A 26,145-nucleotide genomic window follows, 5' to 3' on the forward strand; every position below is an offset into this window, starting at 1 on the left:
ATCTATAAGGGTAGGGGAGAGGGGGGCCATCTATAAAAGGGGGGAAAAGAGGGGGCCATCTATAAAAGGGGGGGAGAGGGGGGCCATCTATAAAAGGGGGAGAGGGGGGCCATCTACAAAAGGGAAGGGAGAGGGGGGCCATCTATAAAAGGGAAGGGAGAGGGGGGCCATCTATAAGGGGAGGGGGAGAGGGGGCCATCTATAAGGGGAGGGAGAGAGGGGGCCATGTATAAGGAGAGGGGGTCATGTATAAGGTGGGGGAGAGGGGGCCATCTATAAGGGGGGGAGAGAGGGGCCATCTATAAGGAGGGAAGGGGGCCATCTATAAAGGGAGGGGGAGAGGGGGCCATCTATAAGGGGGTGCAATGGGGGGAGGGGGCCATCTATAAGGGTGGGGAGAGGAGGCCATCTATAAGGGTGTGCAACAGGGGGAGAGGGGGCCATCTATAAGGGGGGCAACATAGGGGGTGAGGGGGCCTATAAGGGGACAACATGGTGGAGAGGTGGCCTATAAGGGGACAACATAGGGGGAGAGGGGCCTATAAGGTGGGGACAACATAGGGGGGGCATCTATAATGGGGACTACATGGGGGCGTAGATAATAGGGCATGCATAGAGTGGGGCATATACTATAGTGGACTACACAGAGGGGCCATCTATAAGGAGGGGCTACAGAGAGGAGGGCCATATACTATAGGGGATGCACAGAGGGTGTCATCTACTATAGGGGAACTACACAGAGGGGGGCTCTCAAGTAGATGCACATGGAGCCATCTATATGGAAGGCTGAACAAGGGGCCACCTATAAGGTGGCTACATAGAGAAGGGGCATATACTATAGGGGATACACAGAGGGGGACCATCTATAAGTAGGCTACGTAGAGGGGGGCATATACTATAAGGGGGTCACATAGAGTCAGCGTACCCACTAAATAAGAGTGTAAAGCGGACAATACAGATGTGCAGTTAGTATAGAGATGAGGATGGTGCCAGAGTGTGGAGCCTAATATGTTTGTCTGGCAGATTCTGTGGATTTGTGGCACGGAGAAGTTCTAATGGCCCAGGGCAGATGGAGAAGAAGATGAAAAGGGAAGAACTCTGATCAGAGAAGATTTCCCTTGTGAGTCACCTGATGTAACTGTACTGTAATGTATATGGTGTACAGAACCTGTGTGGAGCTGGGTCTACCTCTATATAACTGTATGAGGTGATATTGGTCTTTTTAAAGTGGATTTTATTCAGTAGCAGTGGTGACATTAGTCAGCATGCAGTGGTATTAGTCAGTATGCGGTGACATTTGTCAGTATGTGGTGGTATTAGTCAGTATATGTGATGGTATTAGTCAGTATGCGGTGGTATTAGTCAGTATGCGGTGGCATTAGTCAGTATGCGGTGATGGTGTTGAACTCAGCACGGTGACCGGGGCCGGAAGCAGTTTGTCTCTGTACACTGTGTAGTAGTGAGGACTAGGGATGGTCCAAACCCTCTGACGTGAGGACCGCCTGGAAAACTGGGATACAGCCTATGGATATGGCTGTATCCCAGTTTTCCAGGCGGTCCTCCTGCTGGATCCGCCCGCTCCACGGAGCGGGCAGACAGCGGGGATCATTACCGAGAGTTCGGGTTCGTACGAACCCAAACCGAACTCGGTTCGGACCATCCCTAGTGAGGACCTGTAACTGCAGCTCAGCTACACAGTACAGAGACAGAAGCTTCTGACCCCATTTACTGTGTTATTATCTGTAATTCCAGTCATGGCTGTGATACAACATATAGTCACGCTGCACTCACAACATCGTTTCATAACTTTTCACTGCGCGGTGAGTGGGCCTGTGTGCTCTGAAATGCCAGGGCTGATTTTCAGTCCCAGTCCGGCCCTGTCCCTCACCCTCGAAATCATAGCAGATCCACTTCAGGCTGGGGCTTGCATTAGGGGACAGGGCTGTGGAGGTAATCTCTTCATAGCTGTAACCCCTTTCTCCCCGGACAGAGAGGGCTGCATTTATGTGCCCACATATGCCCTGCTCATTCCTTCATACTCCCTGCAGTCTCTGTCAGTCCTTGTGTTTCCCATCCTCTCCATTCCTGCTATAAAGTGCCTGCACTCACACTCAGCTATACACGCTGCTGCTATAATATTCCTGCACTTACACTCATATATACACACTGCTGCTATAATGTGCCTGCACTAACACTTAGCCATTCACATTGCTGTATATAAAGTTTCTGTCTCTGTCCTCCTGCACAGTTCTGTGATTTTCTCTTCCTGATTTGTCCATACTGAACACACACCCTTTTCCCATTTCTGTTATGTGACCACACAGACCTCTGACAGCAGCCGTGCTTCTCTATTCTAGGCTGTTGTATTACGCGACTGTATTATGGGGATCTGCATCTCCTTTCTGTATCTACAAACTGCTGCTGTTTTTCGGGTTTATGCACTTTTTATACAGTATACACCACACGATGATTGCTATACTGTACAGCAACATTTATTCAGAATAAAAAAAATTATTTTTGGGGTGTTAAACCTATTGTTTGCATATCAGTTATTTCTTTGGTTTGGTTTAACAGTGGATTTGGATTACAAGCGCAGTCCTGGAACAAATTATGCTCGTAATCCAAGGCACCACTGTCTGTCAGAAATCATAGTGCTGTGTACAGCAGCAAAAAACACACAATAGGTGAAAATTCAACATGGTGGCAGCTGTTTGTGGATTGAATTGATATTCCATCTGTCTTTTGTAGAAGCCCATGAAGGCTCACCATAATATGCTGCACAGTCCTCAACTGTGCTGCAATAAATGAAGCTTTACTCAGTGAATGACTATTATATTTGGTACTTTTAGTATTTATTGGATTGTGATGCATATTAATCACCGGTATTTCTGGTTCTTGGCTACTCTTGTGAGGTCTTAACTATACAACAAGAATTACACTAGCGTCAACCCATTTTGAGCAGTACTTCATGTCAAATTTTCTGTCTTCTACAGAGGTCACAACTTGCAAACATAAGCTTACTCCCTGATGTGTGTACTTCTTAGCAATGTTGGATCCCGAGCACTTAAAGAAATAAGCCTATCTGGTGGATATATACCCCATGGAAAGGGGAACACCCTGCGCAGGATGCTTAATGTCAGTTTGACATTAGTTCCACATGAGCACGCGCCTTTAGGAATACAGTCTCTTTTCTCTAGAGAACATTTAGCAATAAACAAATAGCATTTAAAAACAAATGGTGCGGGCCATATGTCACTCATCCAGATTTAACGTCAGTCACAGGATATTTTGGGTCTACTCAATAATACTGGTTCAGGCATGAAGAGCTAATTCTAATAGTGATATGTAGGGCTGAGCGAACTTTTGAAAAGTTCGGTTCGATCCGGCGAACTTTCGTGAATTTCGGATCGGTCCGAACCGAACCGAAAACGAACCTTGCTCTAACGGCTGAATAATTGCAGCTACAATAGTGGGAGTGTGATAGGGTATAGTTTCGTTAAGTTGCAGTTGATATTACAATGAAAAAAAGTGGGAAAAAATGTTTCCAAAAATGTTGAGAAAAAAAAAATAATAATAATAGAAATTAAAAAAATAAAATATAGTGAATCAAAGTGCCAAAATAGTGAAAAAAAAATTAGAAAAAAAAAGTTTACAAGGAGGATGCGGCAGCACTTGATTGCACCCAGGCCAGTATTGTTGAAAAGAGACAAGTCGAGAACCAGGAGGAGGCAGCAGTAGATTGCTCGCCTCTCAGTCCAGTATTGTTGAGAAGAGACAAATTGAGCAGCAGGAGGAGGCAGCAGTTGATTGATTCCAGTCCAGTATTATTGAGGAGAGGCTACTTGAGGAGGAGGCAGCAGTTGATCGATTCCAGGCCAGTATTATGGAGGAGAGGCTACTTGAGGAAGATGAGGCAGCAGTTGATTCATTACAGGCCAGAATAATCGAGGAGAGGCTACTTGAGGAGGATGAGGCAGCAGTTGATCGATTACAGGCCAGTATAATTAAAAACAGACTACTTGAGCAGCAGGAGGAGGCAGCAGTTGATTGATTCCAGGCCAGTATTATCGAGGAGAGGCTACTTGAGGAGGAGGCAGCAGCAGTTTATCTATTCCAGGCCAGGATTATGGAGGAGAGGCTAATTGAGGACGAGGAGGCAGCAGTTGATCTATTCCAGCCCAGTATAATTAAAAAAAGACTAGAGCAGCTGGAGGAGGCAGCAGTTGATCAATTCCCCTCTCAGGACCAAGGCTTGGAGGCATAAGCGAAATTTGGGGGGTGCAGGGGGGGCAGTGGCTCCTGGGCCGACACTGGCAGGGGCCCACTGAGGTCTCAGAGGCTTAATGCTGTCTGCAAAAGCTATTTCTTTTGCAGACAGCCTGCAGAGCGATGAGGAAGGACCTGTGGTGATGTCATAAGGGGGCGGGGCTGAGAACTGGAGAGGATTCTTGTGGATGAAGGACCTGTGGTGATGTCATGAGGGGGCGGGGCTGAGAAGATGCTGGTGCATGAAGGACATGTGTTCATTGTCCTCTTATATCTCCTCCTGTAATGTCATAGATAGATAGATAGATGATAGATAGGAAATGGATATCTAGCAGCTCATCACATATCTTGGATTGTACATGTATGATCACAACCAGCTCACCCCTTTGAGGCTATGTTCACACTGCGTATGTTTCTGCACGTAGTTTTGAGGTTGATGCGTTCGCTTGAAAGTATACGATATACGCCCGCACAGTTCACACTACATATGAGCTTACGGCTGGATTGTATATGGCGCCGTGAAAAATGAACAAGACCATTGTTTGAGGACGGAAATGTTCCAACTCACGGCCGTGGATTTCCATGCGGTCACGTACAAAGTACTTATTTCAGCCAAATTGAACTTGATTTTTCGATTCAAAAGGTTCTGTGAGTTTTATTGGGCTGGGCGAAGATTTCCAAGTAAATGACCTGTTCCAGATCGCTTCGAGTCAAGCTAGGGAAGCATAACTGTAGTTTTAGCCGCACATGTACGCCGGCGTACGAAATGCGGCCGGACTCATACGCAGTGTGAACATAGCCTTAATGTCTACAAGCGTATTACCTATACCACTATTATTTTTAGGCAAAGATAATCTGGTTAAAAGGGTTCTCCAGAATAAAGAAAAAAAAAACATAGTTGCTTTCTTCCAAAACAGCGCCACCCCTGCTCTTAGGTTGTGTGTGGTATCACAGCTTGGCACTATTCACTTCAGTCGAATACCACACACAAACAGGACAAGAGTGGTGCTGTCTGTGGAAGAAGGCAGCTATATTTTTCTAATCTTAAGCACTTTAAAAAATTTTGTGGTTCTATATGTGAAATGTACAGAAGCCTCTTACACTGCTCTTTATCCTTATCCACTATGAGTAATGTAGAAGAATATTCCCTTTATTATTCAGAAAGCCTTGTCACCTGCTGAGGTTCCCTATGGGTAAGGTTGGTTGGGGGCCCACTCAGACTCACTCGCCCCCCCTAGGCTGAACCCCTAGCTACGCCCCTGCTTGGAGGTAAGTGACTCTGCCTAGTAGGTTGTCTTCTACCCCTCCCTCTTGTGCCTCGCTTCCTTGCAGCAGTGGGATGTTGCTGCTTCGGTAGCACCTCACTTTCCTCCCCTGATGACACTGAGGATAATGGTGGTCGTCCGATCGGCGACATCATCATCACCACCACTGCTACTGTCCTCCAGTGGCTGGGACAGTATCTCAGGTGTGGCACTGGATGCCCCTCCCTGGCTTACAGCCACCACCTCCTCTGCAGTCTCTGCACGTTCTACCTGCTGCCTTTGGTGGACTACCTCATCCTCCTCCTCATCATCACTTTAAGAGTGGTGGAGAATCCAAAGGCAGATCAAGATTTGCCAACAGTTCCCTGGCAGAAGGTGCCCCAGAGGTGGGTGGCATAGTAATAACAGGGGACGGGGCAGAGGACTGTGGCTGACCCTCCCATGTAAGGGTGGTGTCGGATGATCCAGCCAACCTCGTTTGGGAGCTTCGGGCGGTGGAAGTGGAGGATTGGGTAAGCCAATCTAGAACCGCTGGCTGTGTGGTTCTTACAGAACCACTGGGTGTCTGGGGTAGCTGCACCCTGCTGCCATGCCTGTTGCCAGGGCCTGGTGCTGCCACTTCTCCTACCCTCACCGCCTGCCGTTACAGTCTTTGCCTGGGAAGTGCTGGAAGTAGGACGCTTGGACATAGTTCTTTGGTTGGTGTAAATTTTGGTTGGTGTAAATCTATTGGGCAGAAGGCACAAATTTTCAGTGACTATTGCTTTGTGGGTTGGAGGCACCCAGCAAAGCAGAAATTTGCAGGTTATCCTAAAAAAAACAATTTTTTATTTGTAACTTTTTTGGTTGCGGGTGGCTAGAGGGGTTTGACGGCAACCAGCAGAGCACAAACGGACAGCTTTTGTGGGGCGCTGACTTCGCCTAAAATAGAACAGCTGATCACAAACAAACAAACGAACCAACTTTTTTAAATTTTTTTTGAAGGTTTTTTTTTTTACTTTTTTGGTTGCGGGTGGCTAAAGGGGTTTGACGGCAACCAGCAGAGCACAAACGGACAGCTTTTGTGAGGCACTGACTTAGCGTCACCTAGAACAGCTGATAACAAACAAACCAATTTTTTTTTTTTTCTAAGATTTTTTTTAAACTTTTTTGGTTGCGGGCAGCTAGCCGGGGTTAACGGCAACCAGCAGAGCACAAACGGACAGCTTTTGTGAGGCGCTGACTTAGCGTCACCTACAACAGCTGATCACAAACAAACAAACAAACAAACGTCTAGCGTCTCCTCTCTGTCACGGAACAGTAGCTGGTTCAATGCTACGTGTCCTGACTCCTGAGAGACTCTTCTCACTTTTCTCTCCCTATTTCTTTTTTTTTATCTCCCTATCTCTCCCTAGATATCACGATTTTTGAGTTAGATGGCTCTCTCCCTCTCTCTACCTAACTCTTGATTTCTCAGACTCTTTCACTATGTATGAGCTTATCAAGCTTTCCCTGTATCTTGCAATTATTATTTTTTTATCTTTCTCTCTCCGGCTTCTCTCACAAACAATATATACTCCTTCTCTATCTCTCCCTGTACTTATCCAGTTGTTTTGATATGTAATCTATGTGTTTTCCCTCTCTGCCTAACGTACACCTCCTCTCTCTCTGCAGTCTAGACACACAATGAGAAAGAGCATGGACGCTCAGGCACTTCCTGTTCCTGGAGTGACGTCACACACCTTGATATTCACATAATAACAGGATACAAAGGATTATAGGAGTAATAATCCCTTGTAGCCTGTTCTATTCTCTGATTAAAGTACAGTTTTGCGACGCCGTTGCGATTTTAACGAACTTCGTCACAAACTTTTTGAAAGTTCGGTTCGGTACCGAACCGAACTTTTTGCAAAGTTCGTAACGAATCTGGTTCGTTTTGGTTCGTTCATCCCTAGTGATATGTAAACAAATAAACAAAAAAGCTTGAAAAAATAGCTTAATAAAAGCTGGGAAAAACTCACCAGAGCCTGTCCTGTAAAGACCCTGTAGAGTCATGGTCACAAAGCCCGCCATATAAACAATTCTCATTTATCATTTTTGGACTAAGTAATGTCTTTCTACAAAATATCACCAATACAAGCCATGCAAAGACTAAACTCGTCATGCTTGCCAATACCAGCTGTACACAGGAAGGCTTATCAAAACTGGCTCTTTACCAACCATCCTGGCTGCTCACATTAATGCCACTTCTGCAAAGACCCTACAGAATTTTAGCTCTTTATTACCAATGCTGTAATGTCCATACACACCCGTTATTTACTTATACTGGATTTGTGTAGCCCCTGAGGCTAGGTTCACACATACAGTAGTTTTCTGGCTTGTCTCTTGGCTCATGTAGGCACTCACTGTTATTGTTTTCAACGGATGTACATGCCGCAGTTCAGTTCTTTTTTTTTTTTAGAAGGACATTTTAAATGTGTGTTCAAGGTGCAGAAGGAAAAATATGTAGGAAAAAAGATCTCACTCAATACCCAATAGCCAATAGCCATGAAGAGACCCCATAGAATTCTTGTACGCCAATTGAGAAGTAACAGAAAGTGAAATATGGTTTCATGTGGTAATATGTTTCATCTGACTAGAACTAGATTGTCTAGTTCAAAATACTTAATTTTTCATTAAAGGGATTTTTCCAATATGAAACTTTTTTTTTTAACGGATCCTTTTTTTTTTTTATCGGTCAAAAAAGTAGTGTCAACAGTACTCTATTGTGCGTAAAAAAAAAAAAGCATCCGTTTGGATCCGTTTTTTTTTATAATGGAAGTAAATGGAAAAACGGATCAAAATTGGATGCACACAAATGCATCCTTTTTTTTTTGCAAAAAACACATCCGTTAAATAGATGCTGAAAACGCAGTGTGAACCTAGTCTTACCAAGCAAACTATCTGTAAACTAACTGTGCATACACCTGCCTCTTATAAGGCCTCTATTTTAAGACCTCCGCCAGAAGCTTGATTAGAATTTCAGCTTGTTGGGGTCTGAACCATGTAACTGCCCACTGAATGGAGACAGCACTCGCCACGTCAACCATCCAGCTCCGGCAGGTGTTATGTGCTCATAAAAATACAAAGCAGAACTGACCATGATCTCTATAATGTTTTTATTGACCTCCTCAACTGGTATGGGTCCAATGAGGATTGCCCACAGCTCATGCTTGTTGTGAGCAATGGCCATGTGTCGGCATTCAGCAGGAATGCTGGACTACAGCCACTTATTACGTAACAGACATAAAAAGAAGAGGGAGGCGCTAGTATTAAATGCATTGTCAAACTCATGGGCTACAGGCTATAAATCCTGGGAAAGCCCCACTCCATCACTACCTACCCAACTGATATTCATGCTGTAAAACAATATGTAGCCACACAAGCTATTCACCACGCGATTCACTATAAACAGCATAGTGGCGCATTGGCAGTTCTTAACACTGATCAAGTGCTAATTACTTTCAATGGGTGACATTGATATTTTATTGCTGTAGTTTTAGGTACGGTTTAAAATGTTATTGTTGCTGTACCCCTCCATTTATACGTATTGTTTCCTAGACGTCACATATGCAGGATTCTATGAGGGCTGGAATATACCCAAGACAGCTTTTATGCAGTTATAAAAAGAAACAGAAGCTAGTCAGTGATCTAGTAAATCTTCATATCAATTGTTCCCTCCACCAGTGAAACAAAACAGAACTAGATCTGACACATTTTACTAGTATTTTTGTGTAGTTCAGTATGTCAACTGAGGCTTATACACAGAAGTTAAACCAGGTTCGTGCAGTATTTGACCTCTGTGTTTGGTGTGTACTCTGGAAGCCTCTTACAACATAAATGTCTAACATGCCAATACAAAACCAAACGTATACTGTGCAGTAAATTTGCCTAAAGGCAGCACAAAACTAACTCATTGTAAAGTTTGGTGTGTAAACGTCACATTCTTCTATTGCTTTGCTCAAAATACCTTTGTCAAGGCCAGTGTTTATTCCTATACACTCACAGTAGCCGCTTCTGAATTAACAGTGTGTGCATTATTTCAGATCAGCAGTAATTCTGCTGTGACTCTTCTGAGGTTGAAGGCCTGTGCTGCTTGGTACTGCTTACTAATATTGTGATTCTGTCAGTGCGCGTGCGACACAGCATTAACATATGAAATGCTTTAAAGTTTAATTCCTTAATGTTTTTAGTTGTTTTTTTTTTGTACCTGTGGTCTAGAATTAAGAGTCGAGCGCAGAGTAGGTGCAGCATCCTCCAGCATCCTGACCTAGACATTGAATCGGAGATTCCTTCTAGTGAAAGAAAAACACAGCAGCCCAGGGAGCAGAGAGGCCCTAGGTGTGGTAATTTAAGACGGCAGGGCGGTAACCATGAATAAACCCTTTCACTCTGGTCCAGCTAAACAGGCCACTGCCATAGAAGCTCAAGAATTTCAAGGATTCCATTGCAAGAGCTGGAGAAAAACACTAGGGGAAATATGAAGACACATAGTTTTGGGTCATTAAGACATAATTCTATTACTCTTCAGTCTAAAAATTAAAATAGCCTTTTGAGCTATACATGGCTTCAATAGATGGGGTTATTAATGCAAGATACTTTATGGAAATAGTGCTTTTGTTAACCAATTATCAATGCAAGCCATTTCCCACACACATTTAGTTTTTTTTTCTATACCTTTACGAAGACTGCAAAAGTTACTCCATTTTAAATTTAGCAAAGCAGACTAACTATAAACCACTATTCTCAAGGGCATTGACAGATTATTTTTGTACCAAAATTTCACATACATCTCCTTAAAATGTGTGAGAAACAACCGAGCCATTGAACCTCATTGTGAGTTTTATAAACTCTGTATATATAAACAAGACCAAACGTGGAAGCAGCATGAATGAATGAAATGTAATGGAATAACTCTATATAACTATGGCTGGCTTTTACTCGCTTCTTTACTAGTTAGTTTACTCCTTTGTGTCTAAGTTGAGGTCCAAGGTGAATGAATGGATATGATATACATTTGTTTGGGAAGATGAGTAGCCACGGAGGTCAAACAAATTGCGAATTAACTGTGGGCCAGCTCAGAGTTTAGCAGGGATCTACAGACAAGAATCTTTGCCCTTTCCAAATACTGTAGCTGAAGTATCACACCTTACTTCTATATCAACCTGAGAAGATGGCAAATACAGTGCAGGTGACATTTCTTCCCTGCTTGTTACGAAAACTGAGGATGTTGATTTGCCTGGCAATTCTTTCTCTGGCAAGCAGAGAAGCCTCTAATCCCCAACAGGGATAACTCTGTCCCTGATGAGGAAGGAACGGCAATGCGAACAGATATTATATGCTTGTCTACCAATAGTTGGTTCTTCATGTACCATAGCTGCATATACAGTAGTGTCCTGAACTTGACAAGCAGCAGATAAGTGAACTTATTAGAATGAATGTGCCATGCTAGGCCTGACCTTATAGAAAAAGTTTGCTGTGGGCGACACAACACTGACAATATTTGCTAGACTTGTTATTTTAAAGCGACTCTTCAAGTTTTCCAGTTATTCTTAGCACAATAAAGCAAGTGATATAGAAAGTAAACACCGAAGCAAGGTTTATAGATGGCTGCAGCCTGTTGACAACACTGGATCTACTAAATGTCTGATTTGATAATTGTGAAGATGTGATTCTCAGGGGGCTGTGCTCAATGTAACATACATAATTAAATTGTCACTGTCATTATAATTTTCAAAATCTATATCAGCAGTAGATGTGATATAAAGAGAGTTTGCAAGTTATATAATATATTTTTTTTTTGTTATCATGCTTTAAAACATATACTTACCTGAAAGCCAGGTCCAGTCTCCTAAAGATAGCTTTTTAGTCTTGTGCTGATCAAAAAAAGAGACAAAACAAAGTAGATCCTGGCCAGTAGAGAGAGTTACGGCTCAATGTGCCCGTCAATCAAATGAGTGCCCTCTCCGTGAGCACGCAGATAACCGAGACTTCCTGTGTTTGGTCTCTTTTTTTTCCCAACCAGCAAGACCAAAAAAAGCTGCCTTCAGGAGACTGGACCTAGGTTTAGTTTATGGTTATTACAAATTAGCTTTATTTCACATGCCCTTTTGATTTAGATTTTGAAAGTTATAACGACATTGCCCTTTTAACGTTTGTTCTGAAATAATTGCTACTTTGTTTCCCCCTCATGCCACCATTGACACTGTATAAAAATGTTCTTATTTTTATTTGATTTAACAGTTATAATTCAAAGATGAACCTGATTATTGGAAGCTGGCTCACATGACCTTCTCATCTAACCTGTTCTCTTCCCTGGTGTAATGGGTCAGTTCTACAGGATGGTTAAAAGGGTACAGGAGGAACAGTACTTCTCTGTACTGAGTACCTCACTCACATAGATGCTATTATATTTATCTGGCCCCACATCTCGGACTTAATATTTTTTTTAGCAGCGGACTAAATATTTTTAACATATGCAAACATGCATGAGTTAAGCTGCTACAGCTTCTGTGTACCAAGGTTGGGACAATGTCTGCTTTCTCTTCTGAAAGCATCTGCCGTCACTAACACTGTTGCTCCTTTCACTTGGAAGTGGGAATCATTTTGAGTTTCATTTATGCCTTAACTGATTCTGGGAATTCTTTGAATTACAGGACAAGGCCATGCACCACACCTGCCAACCTGTACAAGGTGATGTGAAAATTTTATGTAAAAATAGCCTAAGCTAAAAGTTTTTTTTTTTTTTTTAGTCTTTAAAGAGAGTCTGTCAGTAGGTATATGCTGTCCTATCTCAGGGTAGCATAAACTAGTGACAGACAAGCTGAAAAGAATTATGTATCACTTACATTGTTCAGTGTAGCTGATTCAGAGATATCCTCCTGAATAACATAAACCATAAGTAGTCCTCTCCATTATGTGTATGTGCTCAGTAGTCCTGGATATTCATGAGAAGCAGAAAACTCTGCCCACTTGCTGCTGATTGACAGTTATCTATCCATTCTGTGTATAGGCAGTTAACTGTCAATCAGAAGCTGGAGAGCAGGGGTGTGTGTGTGTGTGGCAAGAATCCTGTTCTCCTGCATATTAAGAGAATGGCTGAACAGAATTATACAAGTAAGGGTCCATTTACACAGAACGATTATCTGACAGATTATCTGCCAAATATTTTAAGCTAAAGCCAGAAACAGACTATAAACAGAGTTCAGGTCATAAACGAAAGTCTGAGATTTTTCCTCATTTCAAACCCATTCCTGGCTTTGGCTTCAAATCTTTGGCAGATAATCTGTCAGATAATCTTTCTGTGTAAATGGAGGCTAATACACCAAATGTTCAGCATTCCCACCACTAGTTTATACTGTCCTTATTTAAGGCAGCATAAACCTAGTGACAGATTCCCTTAAAAAAAAAAAAAAAAAAGAGAGAGATGTGCAAATTGTTTGGATACAGTACTTACAGGCTTAGTTGTGTGTGAAGACCGTGGGTAAATACAAAACTACTTTATGCCTTGCTATAGCGGAGCTTGCAAGAAGTGGTAAACTGAGGCACTATTTTTCAGAGGGGAGGGTAATGATGGTAATTGTAGACCTTCAAATTGGTAATCCTCTCCACAGCAAGCTTAAACAAAATAAAATCAGCAGTGCCACATGGTCCTAAGTTTCTTCTATGTTGTCTTAGCCTAAAGCAGTGTCCTGATTTGATTAAAAAACTAGATACAGGCTGCTGCATGTATAAAATAACAAACAAGAGCATACTCACCTCTTCTTGCCTAGTGACAGTGCTCCTATCCATCCCATTGAATGAGTCTAGTTACCATGATGAGGTGCACTGCACATCCAAACCTACTGCAGCCAGTCACTGGGGCTGAGTGAGCAGCAGAATAGAAAGAGGGCACCACCAAGGCTAGTGAACACAAAACACAGGTAAGGTGGATTAGAGCAACAGTGCTGGACAAGAAAAGATGAGCATTCTCTAGTTTGTTACCTAACAACATGACAGACTGTGGTTAGGTGCTTAATTAAATCAGAATACTCGCAGAACACCTTTTACTTACATTATAAGGTGTTTGCCAAACATAATGGAAATGTAATATTTGCTGTGCATGTTTCAATGGGCTAAATTATTAGGCTGCTTGTACTGTATATGGTGCAGTCAAGTTAGTTTTGTACAAAATTCTTAGAAGTAGAGTTTTAGTAACTTTTTTAGGCTGTGTTTCATTAGAGTACTGTCAGGGTACTGCATTGTTTCAGTACAACAGCACTGCAATTAAACTAATCTGTGTGTGAATACAGTCCTACTTTTTGGAAATAACTTATGATATAGTAATTAGACATGTATTTCTTCTGACATTTGGAAAATCTATTACTGCGTAGTTGGCAGCTACAGTTGCTTTAGATATTTTAGCTACATGGCTTCTGGAATAGGCCTAGCTTTACTGCATTGTGTCTTTGGCAATCGTCAATCACCTTTGATCATATTTTCACTGACGGATTAACATTTGTAATATTATATTTTTGCATCTGGTTAATTTCTATGCTACATGTTTAATACCCACATTCTGCAATACAATGCATAATAATACGTCAAAAACAATGCCAACAAAATACTGCTAATCAGTACCTAAATAATGCTGCCATATAATGTTGGGAAGGAGCTCATGGTAGTTTTTGCTTTTTAAGAACATTGAAGGGTTTATAGTAGAGTCCCCGGTGGTCCATGGCAGTAAAGGTTCTATGCTCCACTCTTGATGTCTTCTGGGGGCAAAGTCTTGGGACCCCCTAGTAAATGCAGACTTTGGAAATTTCCCTGTATCCCTAAAACCTGCTATGTTTGTGAATATATTTTACAAGACTTAAGTGACTACTGTCTAGGAATCTAGTCATTTAATAACAGAAGCAATGCTCCACTTCTTGTGGATTTCAAATTGTGACATTTTGGCAACCTGATTCTGTCATTGTATAAAAGGAAAAGGAAATACTGTAGAAAATTCATGACTTACATAGGTCTAGACCAGGGGTCGCAAACTCGCGGCCCGCGGGCCAACTGCGGCCCGCGGGACACTAGTTTGCGGCCCCCACCTCACCCAGTGTGCCGCATTATATGTGGCCCGAGGCGAGACAGCGATCGCCCCCAGAAGATCCCCCCCGCTCCGGCACTCACTGTGTCAGCACGGCCCTCTCTCCCCTGAGGCCGGATCCCAGCACGTACAGCACGCTGAGGACGCTGAGTGACGTCATCCAGCCCCTCATTCATTGGATGGATGGCCGCGGCGGCTCCACGCTCCTGCGGCGCCTCTCTTCTGCCTCTTGTTTACACCGGACGTCACCCGGCAGCTGTTCCCCTGCGATCGGATGCAAGCTGGTGAGTATTCTATTGGCGGCCAGGGGGTGGGAAGGCTTGGGGGTTGGCAGTGTGTGTGAGGATGGTGGCCTGGGGGGGGGGGGGGTCAGGGGGTCAGGGGGTCAGGGGGGGGGGTCAGGTGGGATAGTGGGGGCACTAAATGGGGGCATTGGATACTATGTGGGCATATATGGGGGCATTGGATGCTATGTGGGCATATATGGGGGCATTGGATACTATGTGGGCACTAAATGGGGGCATTGGATACTATGTGGGCATATATGGGGGCATTGGATACTATGTGGGCATACATGGGGGCATTGGATACTATGTGGGCATATATGGGGGCATTGGATGCTATGTGAGCATATATGGGGGCATTGGATACTATGTGGGCACTAAATGGGGGCATTGGATACTATGTGGGCATATATGGGGGCATTGGATGCTATGTGAGCATATATAGGGGCATTGGATACTATGTGGGCATACATGGGGGCATTGGATACTATGTGGGCATATATGGGGGCATTGGATGCTATGTGAGCATATATGGGGGCATTGGATACTATGTGGGCACTAAATGGGGGCATTGGATACTATGTGGGCACTAAATGGGGGCATTGGATACTATGTGGGCATATATGGGGGCATTGGATACTATGTGGGCATACATGGGGGCATTGGATACTATGTGGGCATATATGGGGGCATTGGATGCTATGTGAGCATATATGGGGGCATTGGATACTATGTGGGCACTAAATGGGGGCATTGGATACTATGTGGGCATATATGGGGGCATTGGATGCTATGTGAGCATATATAGGGGCATTGGATACTATGTGGGCATACATGGGGGCATTGGATACTATGTGGGCATATATGGGGGCATTGGATGCTATGTGAGCATATATGGGGGCATTGGATACTATGTGGGCACTATATGGGGGCATTGGATACTATGTGGGCATATATGGGGGCATTGGATACTATGTGGGCAGTATATGGGGGCATTGGATACTATGTGGGCACTATATGGGGGCATTGGCTACTATGTGGGCACTATATGGGGGCAATGGATACTATGTGAGCACTATATGGGGGCATTGGCTACTATGTGGGGCACTATATGGGGGCATTGGCTACTATGTGGGCACTATATGGGGGCATTGGATACTATGTGGGCATATATGGGGGCATTGGATACTATGTGGGCACTATATGGGGGCATTGGATGCTATGTGAGCATATATGGGGGCATTGGATACTATGTGGGCATACATGGGGGCATTGGATACTATGTGGGCATATATGGGGGCATTGGATGCTATGTGAGCATATATGGGGGCATTGGATACTATGTGGGCATACATGGGGGCATTGGATACTATGTGGGCATATATGGGGGCATTGGATGCTATGTGAGCATATATGGGGGCATTGGATACTATGTGGGCACTATATGGGGGCATTGGATACTATGTGGGCATATATGGGGGCATTGGATACTATGTGGGCAGTATATGGGGGCATTGGATACTATGTGGGCACTATATGGGGGCATTGGCTACTATGTGGGCACTATATGGGGGCATTGGATACTATGTGGGCACTATATGGGGGCATTGGCTACTATGTGGGCACTATATGGGGGCAATGGATACTATGTGAGCACTATATGGGGGCATTGGCTACTATGTGGGCACTATATGGGGGCATTGGATACTATGTGGGCACTATATGGGGGCATTGGCTACTATGTGGGCACTATATGGGGGCAATGGATACTATGTGAGCACTATATGGGGGCATTGGCTACTATGTGGGGCACTATATGGGGGATTGTCTACTATGTGGGCACTATATGGGGGCATTTTCTACTATGTGGGGCACTATATGGGGGGATTGGCTACTATGTGGGGCACTATATGGGGGGATTGGCTACTATGTGGGGCACTATATGGGGGCATTGTCTACTATGTGGGGCACTATATGGGGGCATTGTCTACTATGTGGGGCACTATATGGGGGATTGGCTACTATGTGAGGCACTATATGGGGGCATTGTCTACTATGTGGGGCACTATATGGGGGATTGGCTACTAAGTGGGCACTATATGGGGGCATTGTCTACTATGTGGGGCACTATATGGGGGGATTGGATACTATACAGGGCACTATAATTGGGATTGGATACTGTATAGGGCACTATTCAGTAAGCAGCATGTGGTGACTGTAGTGGAGTGGCTATGGGGGCGTGGCTAGGGAGGGTCGCTTTTCTTGCATCGTTTTAAGGTGGATCACTTTTCTCTTTTCTATTACAATGATTGCACAACAACATTCAAATTATCAGATTAAAACAGGAATTAGGTAAACGTATTGTTTATTTTTTTCCTCTTAAAATTTTTGGACCCCCCAGAAAAAAAATTGCTGCTCAGCTCAGAGGCTAAACACAGTGCAGTGAAACCAAGTGAATATATATTACACAACCCCAAACATGTCTTCTTCTAAGCCTGCAGTGAAGAGAAAGGTTGGTGATGAGCACAGACAATTTCAGGAAAAGTGGGAAGTGCAATATTTCTTTGTTGAGCATAGGAGCATCCCGACGTGTCTTATTTGCACAGAGAAAGTTGCAGTGCACAAAGAATACAATTTGAAACGTCATTACATAACTAGACATGCTGAAGAGTATGAAAAATACCAGGGAGATGAGAGAGCAAAAAGGGTTGCTAATCTTAAAACAAATCTATTGAGGCAACAAAATTTATTTAAGAAAGCAACCAAAGAGAATGATGCAGCAGTCGAAGCTAGCTACGTGGTTAGTGAAATGATCGCTAAAGCAGGAAAGCCATTCAAAGAAGGTGAATTTGTAAAAAATTGCATATTACAGGCTGCAAGTATTGTCTGTCCAGAAAAGAAAGGTCAGTTTAGCAACATCAGCCTTTCTGCCAACACCGTAGCAGAGCGCATATCTGACCTGTCAAGTGACATTTATGATCAACTGTGTGAGAAAGCAAAATGTTTCAGTGTATACTCAGTCGCTCTTGATGAGACCACAGACATTACCGACACTGCCCAGCTTGCAATCTTTGTTCGTGGTGTTGATGACAATTTTGAAGTCATAGAGGAGTTGCTCACAGTGATTGCAATGCATGGCCAGACCACCGCTCAGGAGATATTTCATCAGCTGTGTGATGCCATTGAGAATGCTGGTTTGCCTTGGAGGAGGTTTGTTGGAATAACAACTGATGGAGCGCCATCAATGACAGGGAGGAAAAATGGACTGGTGGCACTTGTTCAGAAAAAACTGGAAGAGGAAGGTGTGGAGGAGGCCATTGCTCTGCACTGCATTATCCATCAGCAGGCCCTTTGCAGCAAATGCCTGAAGTTTGACAATGTGATGTCTTTCGTTGTGAAATGCATCAACCAAATCAGATCTAGGGGCTTAAAGCATAGAAGGTTTCGTGCTTTTTTAGAGGAAATGGAGTCAGAATATGGGGATGTGCTCTACTTCACCGAGGTGCGTTGGCTCAGCAGGGGAAACATGTTGAAGAGATTTTTTGAGTTGAGAGCAGATGTGAAAGCCTTCATGGAGAAAGATGGGGTTGCTGTTCCCTTGCTAAGTGATCCAAAATGGCTCATGGACTTAGCATTTTTGGTTGATATCACACATGAGCTTAATGTACTGAATAAGAAGTTACAAGGCCAGGGGCAACTTGTCAGTGCTGCCTATGACAACGTCAGAGCATTCTCTACAAAACTTATGCTATGGAAAGCCCAGCTTTCTCAGACAAACCTTTGCCATTTCCCAGCATGCAAGGAACTCATGGATGCAGGCACACCATTCAGTGGTGAGGAGTATGTGGATGTCATTTTGAAGCTACAGGAGGAATTTGATCACAGATTTGCAGACTTCAAGACGCACAGAGCAACATTTCAAATTTTTGCGGACCCCTTCTCCTTTGATGTGCAAGATGCCCCTCCTGTGTATCAAATGGAGCTCATTGACCTGCAGTGCAACTCTGAACTCAAAGCCAAGTTTAGGGAGGTGAGTGGAAAAGCAGACAAGCTCGGGCAATTTTTGAGGGAATTGCCCCCCAGCTTCCCTGAGCTTTCACAAATGTTCAAGCGAACCATGTGTCTTTTTGGGAGCACATATTTGTGCGAAAAGCTCTTCTCTACCTTGAACTTTAATAAGTCCAAGTACAGGTCCAGACTTACTGATGAGCATCTTCAAGCCCTACTGAGGGTCTCAACTGCTTCCTCCCTTAAGCCAAATGTGGCTCGGCTATGCCAGAGTAAGCGCTGCCAGATCTCTGGCAGCAAGAAGTAGGCAGAAGAAGCCATGTTCAATGTTTCATTCAGAAGTTTATGTTCAAAGTTCCATTCATGTTCAGAAATTTAAATGTTAAGGAACTGTCATTTGAATCTGAATAATAATAATTACATTTCTCTAGTCAGCAACTATATGTGGTTTTAACAGATGAAAAAATAAAAACATTTGATGACATTGGAATGTTTTTGTAAGAGCTTTTCTTGTGGAAACCCTGATGCGGCCCAGCCTCACCCAGACTCTACCTCCAGCGGCCCCCGGGTAAATTGAGTTTGAGACCCCTGGTCTAGACTTTGGCACACCTGTAAAGAATATGATTCTTTAATATCCGTCAGCATGCCTCTGCCTGCAATCCTGTAGTTTATTATATCCTAACACTAGCATACAAAGCAGTCCTCTATAAATGCTTTCTAGTTGTAAATTTCAAAAAAATATTTATGCTTTATAGTAGATATTAAAGGGAAACTAACAGCAGGTTAGAAGGCTTTAACCTGCTGTTACATACCCATAGAGCCAGGGATGCTGAGTATAAAGGTAACCCTTATCCTCAGCACCGTTGCCATTAAATCCTTTTTTTTTAATTTGTTATTTAGGTGATATGGGGCACTGGGGGAGGGACTTTTAGCCTTAATGCACCAATCCACCCCATCTGCCCTCTGCTTTCTCATGAATATAGAGGCTGGACAGCACTCCAGATGCTCATCACTGCAAAGTGCTAAATGAATATTCATTTGGAGTGGTTGGGTGGCTTGGTGCACTGAGGGCTGTAGTCCCATCTGCAGTGCACAAACCCCCTAATTTACATATTAAGGAACTTTAACTACAATGGTGCTGAGAAAGAAGGTAAGAAAACTACCTTCTTCCTCAGCACCTCCTGCCCAATGGGAATGTAACAGCATGAGTCCTCTAAACTGCTGTTAGTTTCCCTATATCTTCTATCAAACACGTGTGAAAGATCAAAAGCCAAACTTTTTTTATTCTCTTACAAATATTGGTTTTAGTTAAAGGTGAAGGAAGTCGGATTCGTTTAGTGTTGAACGAAGCTAAATGATCCGAATTTGACTCCCCCAGTCTGCCTGCTCTAGGCTCTGCCAACCATAGGCTTTGTCCATGTTTTTTAGGTATTTTCCAGGTGGTCCTTGAGCTGTATTCAGCCTCTTCACGGAGCAGACAGACTGCGGGATTCAATTACCAATCATACAAAGCTAAATGAATCCCGCTTTCATTATCTCTAGTTTTAGTCCTTCATCTGGGTACTGTCAAACATCAGTGTGTTTTTGCATCTTTCCTGTGTCATGCTCCTAACCCATCATCACACATAACCACTGTATCTCATCTAATTCTGTAATGTCCCCTTGACTATGCTAGTTAACAAACAGTGGGTAAAATCAACAATGTTGGCTGAAAATCTCTGTACTTCTTGGGTATTTCCTCGCAGTGACTTCTATTTGATCAGCACCTTCCAGTCATACGCAAGCTTGTCAACACTCCACTGCAAATAATGCTGCATGGAACAAAAACACTATAGCATGGATTGCTTCCTGCCAGTGGTATGGCCACCATCTGGTCTCATTCTGCTTATCCTGAGTTTCTTTAGCATTTAGGAGGAAGAAGCGCAGTATGCCAACTACTTTCCATTGTTCTTTCTCTTTAAAACTGAAATACTCAAATATATTTTCCACCAGGAAAAAAATGCCTATGTGCTTTTAGATTGTAGAACTTCCAAATGGCAGTTTATCGGAGGTTGAAGTTGTGAATTTGTCATCATTGTAAATCTGTAGTGATTACATCATAAATTGAGATCTACCAGTCGACCTCAGAGTGGGGACCACATTCATATGTAAAGGAGACCTGGAATACATTGCAGTGGAACAAGTATAAAAAGTAAGGCTCTTTTCACAACACATTTTTAACCTGTTCGCTTAATGTGTAGGAAAACTCCAGGAACACGCATCAAACAGAATTATAAACATTTATCGATTGGAGATCAGAATAGTGGCCTCCATTTTGTCAGTATACATTAGGGTTACAGTTTTTTACTGTATGGAGCACAGAAGACTTTACAGTTCCATACAGAGGCACCTGACCCAGGCAAAGGACATATTGTTTGAAGTGTTTAAAGGGGCATTCTCATCTTAACTAATGTTGTAGGGCTTGTCAAGTTAAATATTTTTGCAAATACATTCATTTAAAAAACTTGCCGCCTCATACCGACATGCTGTTTATTCCCTCTCATTGTTGGTTGTCTAGGTTACAGACCAAAACTCTGCTCTAAAGACAGTGGTCTGGCTGGTAAATATATTGCTATAATACAAAAGTATTGAGATAAAGTGTAAATATACTGCATAACATTTCCACCAGTCCACTGCGTGCAGTGTTCAAACAAGTGATGAATAGGAGAAACCCTGCCTGGGGCATTCCTAATGATGAATAGGGAAGGGGGGAGGGACAGAGGGGTGTCTAAGGCCTAGGGCACAGACACTCTAGGCCACACCAATTTTACACAGGGCTACAAGTTTAGAAGTAATTTTTAGGACAGGAACTGCATCATCTGCCGAACGGACCCCAGGACAGATCTCATATTTATAGCAGCTATCCAACGGTTCAAGCAGTTTGGGGGGGGGGGCAGATTGTATGTACAGAGTCGTTTTAAGCAGTATAGTTTGCCATGAAAAGAAGTTCTGACTACGAATAAGTGGAGTCTAAGAAATTACAAAAGTTCTGTGTACTGTAAGTTACTCTCTCTCAACCCTATTGGTCAGTTAAAGGCAGAGCGCTCACTTGCTGGTGACTGTAATATGACAAGTTAATCTCTAAGAACTTGGCTACACCCGGGGAAGTAATTAAGCAGTAGGTTTCCTCTTGATGGTGTTCTGCAATGCATCACACATGAGCAGGCATCAAGGGACCTTGCAGTGAACATATTCTTTGTGTACTGGGTGGAACAATCTTACCATCAACATAAACTTGTTTTCTGCTACAAAATGATTTTGGAACTTTAAAATCTTTCTTTGTACTAATCAACTATGAGTGAAACCATTGCTCTAAGGTATTCATTGTACAAAGGTTAATCAAGTATTAAGGTACATTTTCCACCAGATTAGGCTTCTTTTAGAATAATATTCATACAACATACAGTCAGTACAGTGTGCTTTATTAACCGTATGTATATCCTACACTGTCTGAAGCCCTCCCAGGTGTCTATCACAGGACCAAAACCAGTGAATTGTGGCCAACGTCAGCACTTTCATCACACACATTGATGAGAATCCTGAAGGGAACTATTCTATAAGAAATGTAAACACACAGAAAGTCAGTGGGTGCCATTGTTCCACAACAACCAGTAGGAGCTGATAAACTATGCGTTTACTTCAGACTATCTCTAGCACTACAATAAACACAAGATCAGTCTGTCTCTTCAGTACAGGAAGTGAAATCCTGTAGTTATCTTTTTACGTATAGCACACATTTATGTAACATGTGGTTCTGCAGCTAAAGTTTCTATTTATATCCACCTCTATATGTCAAGACTCAGCTGAGCATTGGGGTGATTTATCCTTCTGCAGTGTCACATGTGTCATGCAGATGGCGATATTGTTCCCTAGCTGCCATCTGCATTGATCACCAGAAATCATTTAATGCAGAAGGCATTCATTTGTATAGTAAAGTTACAGTAAACCCTTTTTTATTTCTCTGGTGACATTTTGTAGTTTAAGTGTAGTGTACCAGAGCCTCTGAAGGGTTATCATGATCAAAGCTCCCCTGGTGTTCTCTCTTACAGAAGAGAATAACCAGCACCGTGTGCACTTGCCCTTCATCTTACACCTGTATCTCAGATGTGTGACTGAACAAAGAGACCAACTAGCACATGGAAAGGAAACTGATTCTTGGCATTACTGTCAGTAACCAGGGGCTGTGACTTATCTAAACTAACTCATCTGTGTTCACTCGCTATCATTCTTGGTTTGCTTTCATTTGCTGGAGCTGTATATGAGGAGTGCTGTGTTGTAACGTGAAGCAGGCTGCACATTTTATATAATTCTCATGGATTTTTCAGAGCCTGAAGACTGCTATACCATAGTGGACTATATAGATTATATACTTATTAAAGGAAACCCGTCGGGTCATCTTGCACCCTAAGCCACCACTATGCCTTATTACATGCACTGAAAATGTTTATAAATCACTTATTAAAATGCTGTGCACTGTAAGCAAATTTCATATGAAGCATTATCAGGCCATGTTCCCACTGCGTAAGTTTCGCATTAATCACGGCCGTTTTAACAACGGCTGTGATTACTACAGAACTTATGTAGTGGTACCTTCTAAAGGAATCCCGGCCGCAGTGTATACACATAGTATACACTCTGGCCGGGATCCCTAAAAAGCCCAAAAGAACTGACACAAAACCCTGTCAGTTCACATATTGTGTGCTGTGGGGGAATTCTGATGTGGACGAATTCAACAGTGGTAAATATCATCTGGCCAGTACTGCAGTACCGGCTGGGATGATCTTTTTTGACACCGGCCGTTCCGCGAGTCCCTTACAACGTGTGAACATAGCCTCGAACTTGTAACAATATAAGGAAAAATTAAAAGATCCACGATTACAAAAGAAAAACAGATAATTTCTTGCAAAAAAAGCAACACAGCTCCTCAGGTTGTGTGTGGTATTACAATTAGGGTATGTTTACACTGAACAAAATCAGCGGAATTCCTCCAGAAGCAGAACCACTGTACTCTTTAGTTTCAATAAGGCTTAAGGGTACTTTCATACTGAGCAAAATAGTCGGAATCCCGCCTGCCTTAGTGTCTATGGGAGGGCTCGCACGGCTCTGCTCTCCGCGGCTCTCCACTCAAAGAATTGACATGTCAAGCGAGCAGAGGCGCGTGAGCCCTCCCATAGACACGCTGTTTAACACTGAGGCAGGTGGAATTTCAACGATTTTACTCAGTGTGAAGTACCCTTAAGCTCCATTGAAACTACGGTGCAAAACCACTCCAATTCTAAAGAGTACAGTGGTGCTGCTTCTGAAGGAAAGCAGCTACACACAGGGTCGGCGTTAGGGGGGGCAAACAGGGCAATTGCCCAGGGCCCCCGTCCCCTGGGGGCCCCCTACCGCAGTAGCAGTGTGTGTCACAGGCAGGAGCTCACAGCGTCCTGCAGCCTCTGGCAGTGATCCCTGGCTGCAGCTAGGGGCTGCTATCAGGGGTCACACAGAGGCTATAGGACGCTGGGCTCCCGGAGTGTAGCTCCCCTCCCCCTCCCTCCTCCTGCTATGACTCGTATAATGTTCAGTCGGGACGATGGAGGAGAGGGCTGCTGTATGAGAATGACAGCCTGCTGCTGCAAGGAACATGTGAGGATGCATCACTACACCTAGCATGCTCCTGCTGCCATGTACATGAGGGTGATGCACCACTACACCCAGCATGCTGCCAGATGGAGTAAGTATACTGTGTATGTAGTGTGTAGTGTGTAATGTGTATGAATGTTGGTGTATGATGGATGAATGTAGTCTGTGTTACATATCATGTGTACTGTATGGCCTGGATGGTTTGGATCTGTCTGTATAATGTGTTTTCATGGATGTGTTAGTATGGGTGTGTGTGCAGGCGTTTGTGTGTGTGTGTGTCATTATGTGGTGGTCATGCTATGGTGGTAATATTGGTCTGTATATGGTGCTTATATAGAGTCATTATATGGAAGTCACTCTATGGCGGTAATATTGGTCTGTATAGAGTGTGTTTTTGGGTCATTATGCGGTGGTCATGCAGTAATATTATTAGTCTTTACATGTGTGCCTTTTCTTCAGTAACAGTATGGCGGTAATATTGGTCTGTATATAGTGTGTATATAGAGTTATTATGTGGCCGTCACTCTGGCCGTAATATTGGTCTGTATATAGTGTGTATAGAGTCATTATGCGGTGGTCATGCAGTAGTGATATTATTGGTCTTTACATGTGCGTGTTTTCTTTAGTAACAGTATGGCGGTAATATTGGTCTGTATATAGTGTGTATGTAGAGTCATTATGTGGTGGTCACTCTGTGGAGGTAACATTGCTCTGTATAGTGTGTATATAGAGTCATTATGTGGCGGTCACTCTATGGAGGTAATATTGGTCTGTATATAGTGTGTATATAGAGTCATTATGTGGTTGTCACTCTATGGCGGTAATATTGGTCTGTATATAGTGTGTATATAGAGTCATTATGTGGTGGTCATGCAGTGCTGATATAATTGGTCTTAACATGTGCGTGTTTTCTTCAGTAACAGTATGAAGGTAATATCTGGTCCTGATATAACAATATTTTTTTTTCTAAAACAATGCAAATAACAAATTTTTTTGTGTGAGTCTTTTACAACACTAGAAGCAGTCTTGGCATGTAACCTTCTGAGCTGACTGACTGTGACTAAGGGTCCCAATACACGGACTGATAATTGTCCGAATCAGGCTAATACCGCTCCGTGTAATTAAGACAACGATCAGCTGAAGAGCCATTCATCGGATGATCGCTGTCTTTTGACAAGTTTAAAAATCATCGGCTGACGGCTGCACATCGCTACATGTAATAGTTAAAGCGGCCAATGGCTGATGATTTTGTGTAGAAATAATAAAGCTTTTACTTACCTGATAACGTTCCCCGGTGTCCTCAGGCCTTCTCCATGCGATACCCCAGTCAGCGCAGCTGCAGTTCTCACTTCTGGTCCCGTCTCTGAAGTAACAGGCCATTCAGCCCATAACTGGCCACGGTGGTGTCCTGTCTAAGCCACTGTTTGGCCGCTCACTTTAGAGATGGGACCAGAAGTGAGAGCTGCGCTGATCAGGGTATAACATGGACAAGGCCTGAGGACACCGGGGAATATGATCAGGTAACTAATAGCTTTATTATTTACTATTTACAGCAAGGGCTGCA

General features: G+C 43.3%; 2 protein-coding genes across 2 annotated transcripts in view; one reads left to right on the plus strand and one right to left on the minus strand.

Moving 5' to 3' along the window:
- The window catches only part of ZNF469 (zinc finger protein 469), a 387,126-nt gene that overhangs the window by 108,625 nt on the left and 252,356 nt on the right, over nucleotides 1-26,145 (minus strand). The gene's annotated exons all lie outside the window — the stretch shown is intronic.
- LOC138789302 (general transcription factor II-I repeat domain-containing protein 2A-like) lies at nucleotides 17,389-19,224 on the plus strand. The gene has a single exon (XM_069967908.1). The coding sequence runs from the start codon at nucleotides 17,389-17,391 to the stop codon at nucleotides 19,222-19,224; it is 1,836 nt and encodes a 611-aa protein (XP_069824009.1).

The sequence above is a fragment of the Dendropsophus ebraccatus genome, chromosome 4 (assembly GCF_027789765.1).
Source record: "Dendropsophus ebraccatus isolate aDenEbr1 chromosome 4, aDenEbr1.pat, whole genome shotgun sequence".
NCBI classification, from domain to species: domain Eukaryota; kingdom Metazoa; phylum Chordata; class Amphibia; order Anura; family Hylidae; genus Dendropsophus; species Dendropsophus ebraccatus.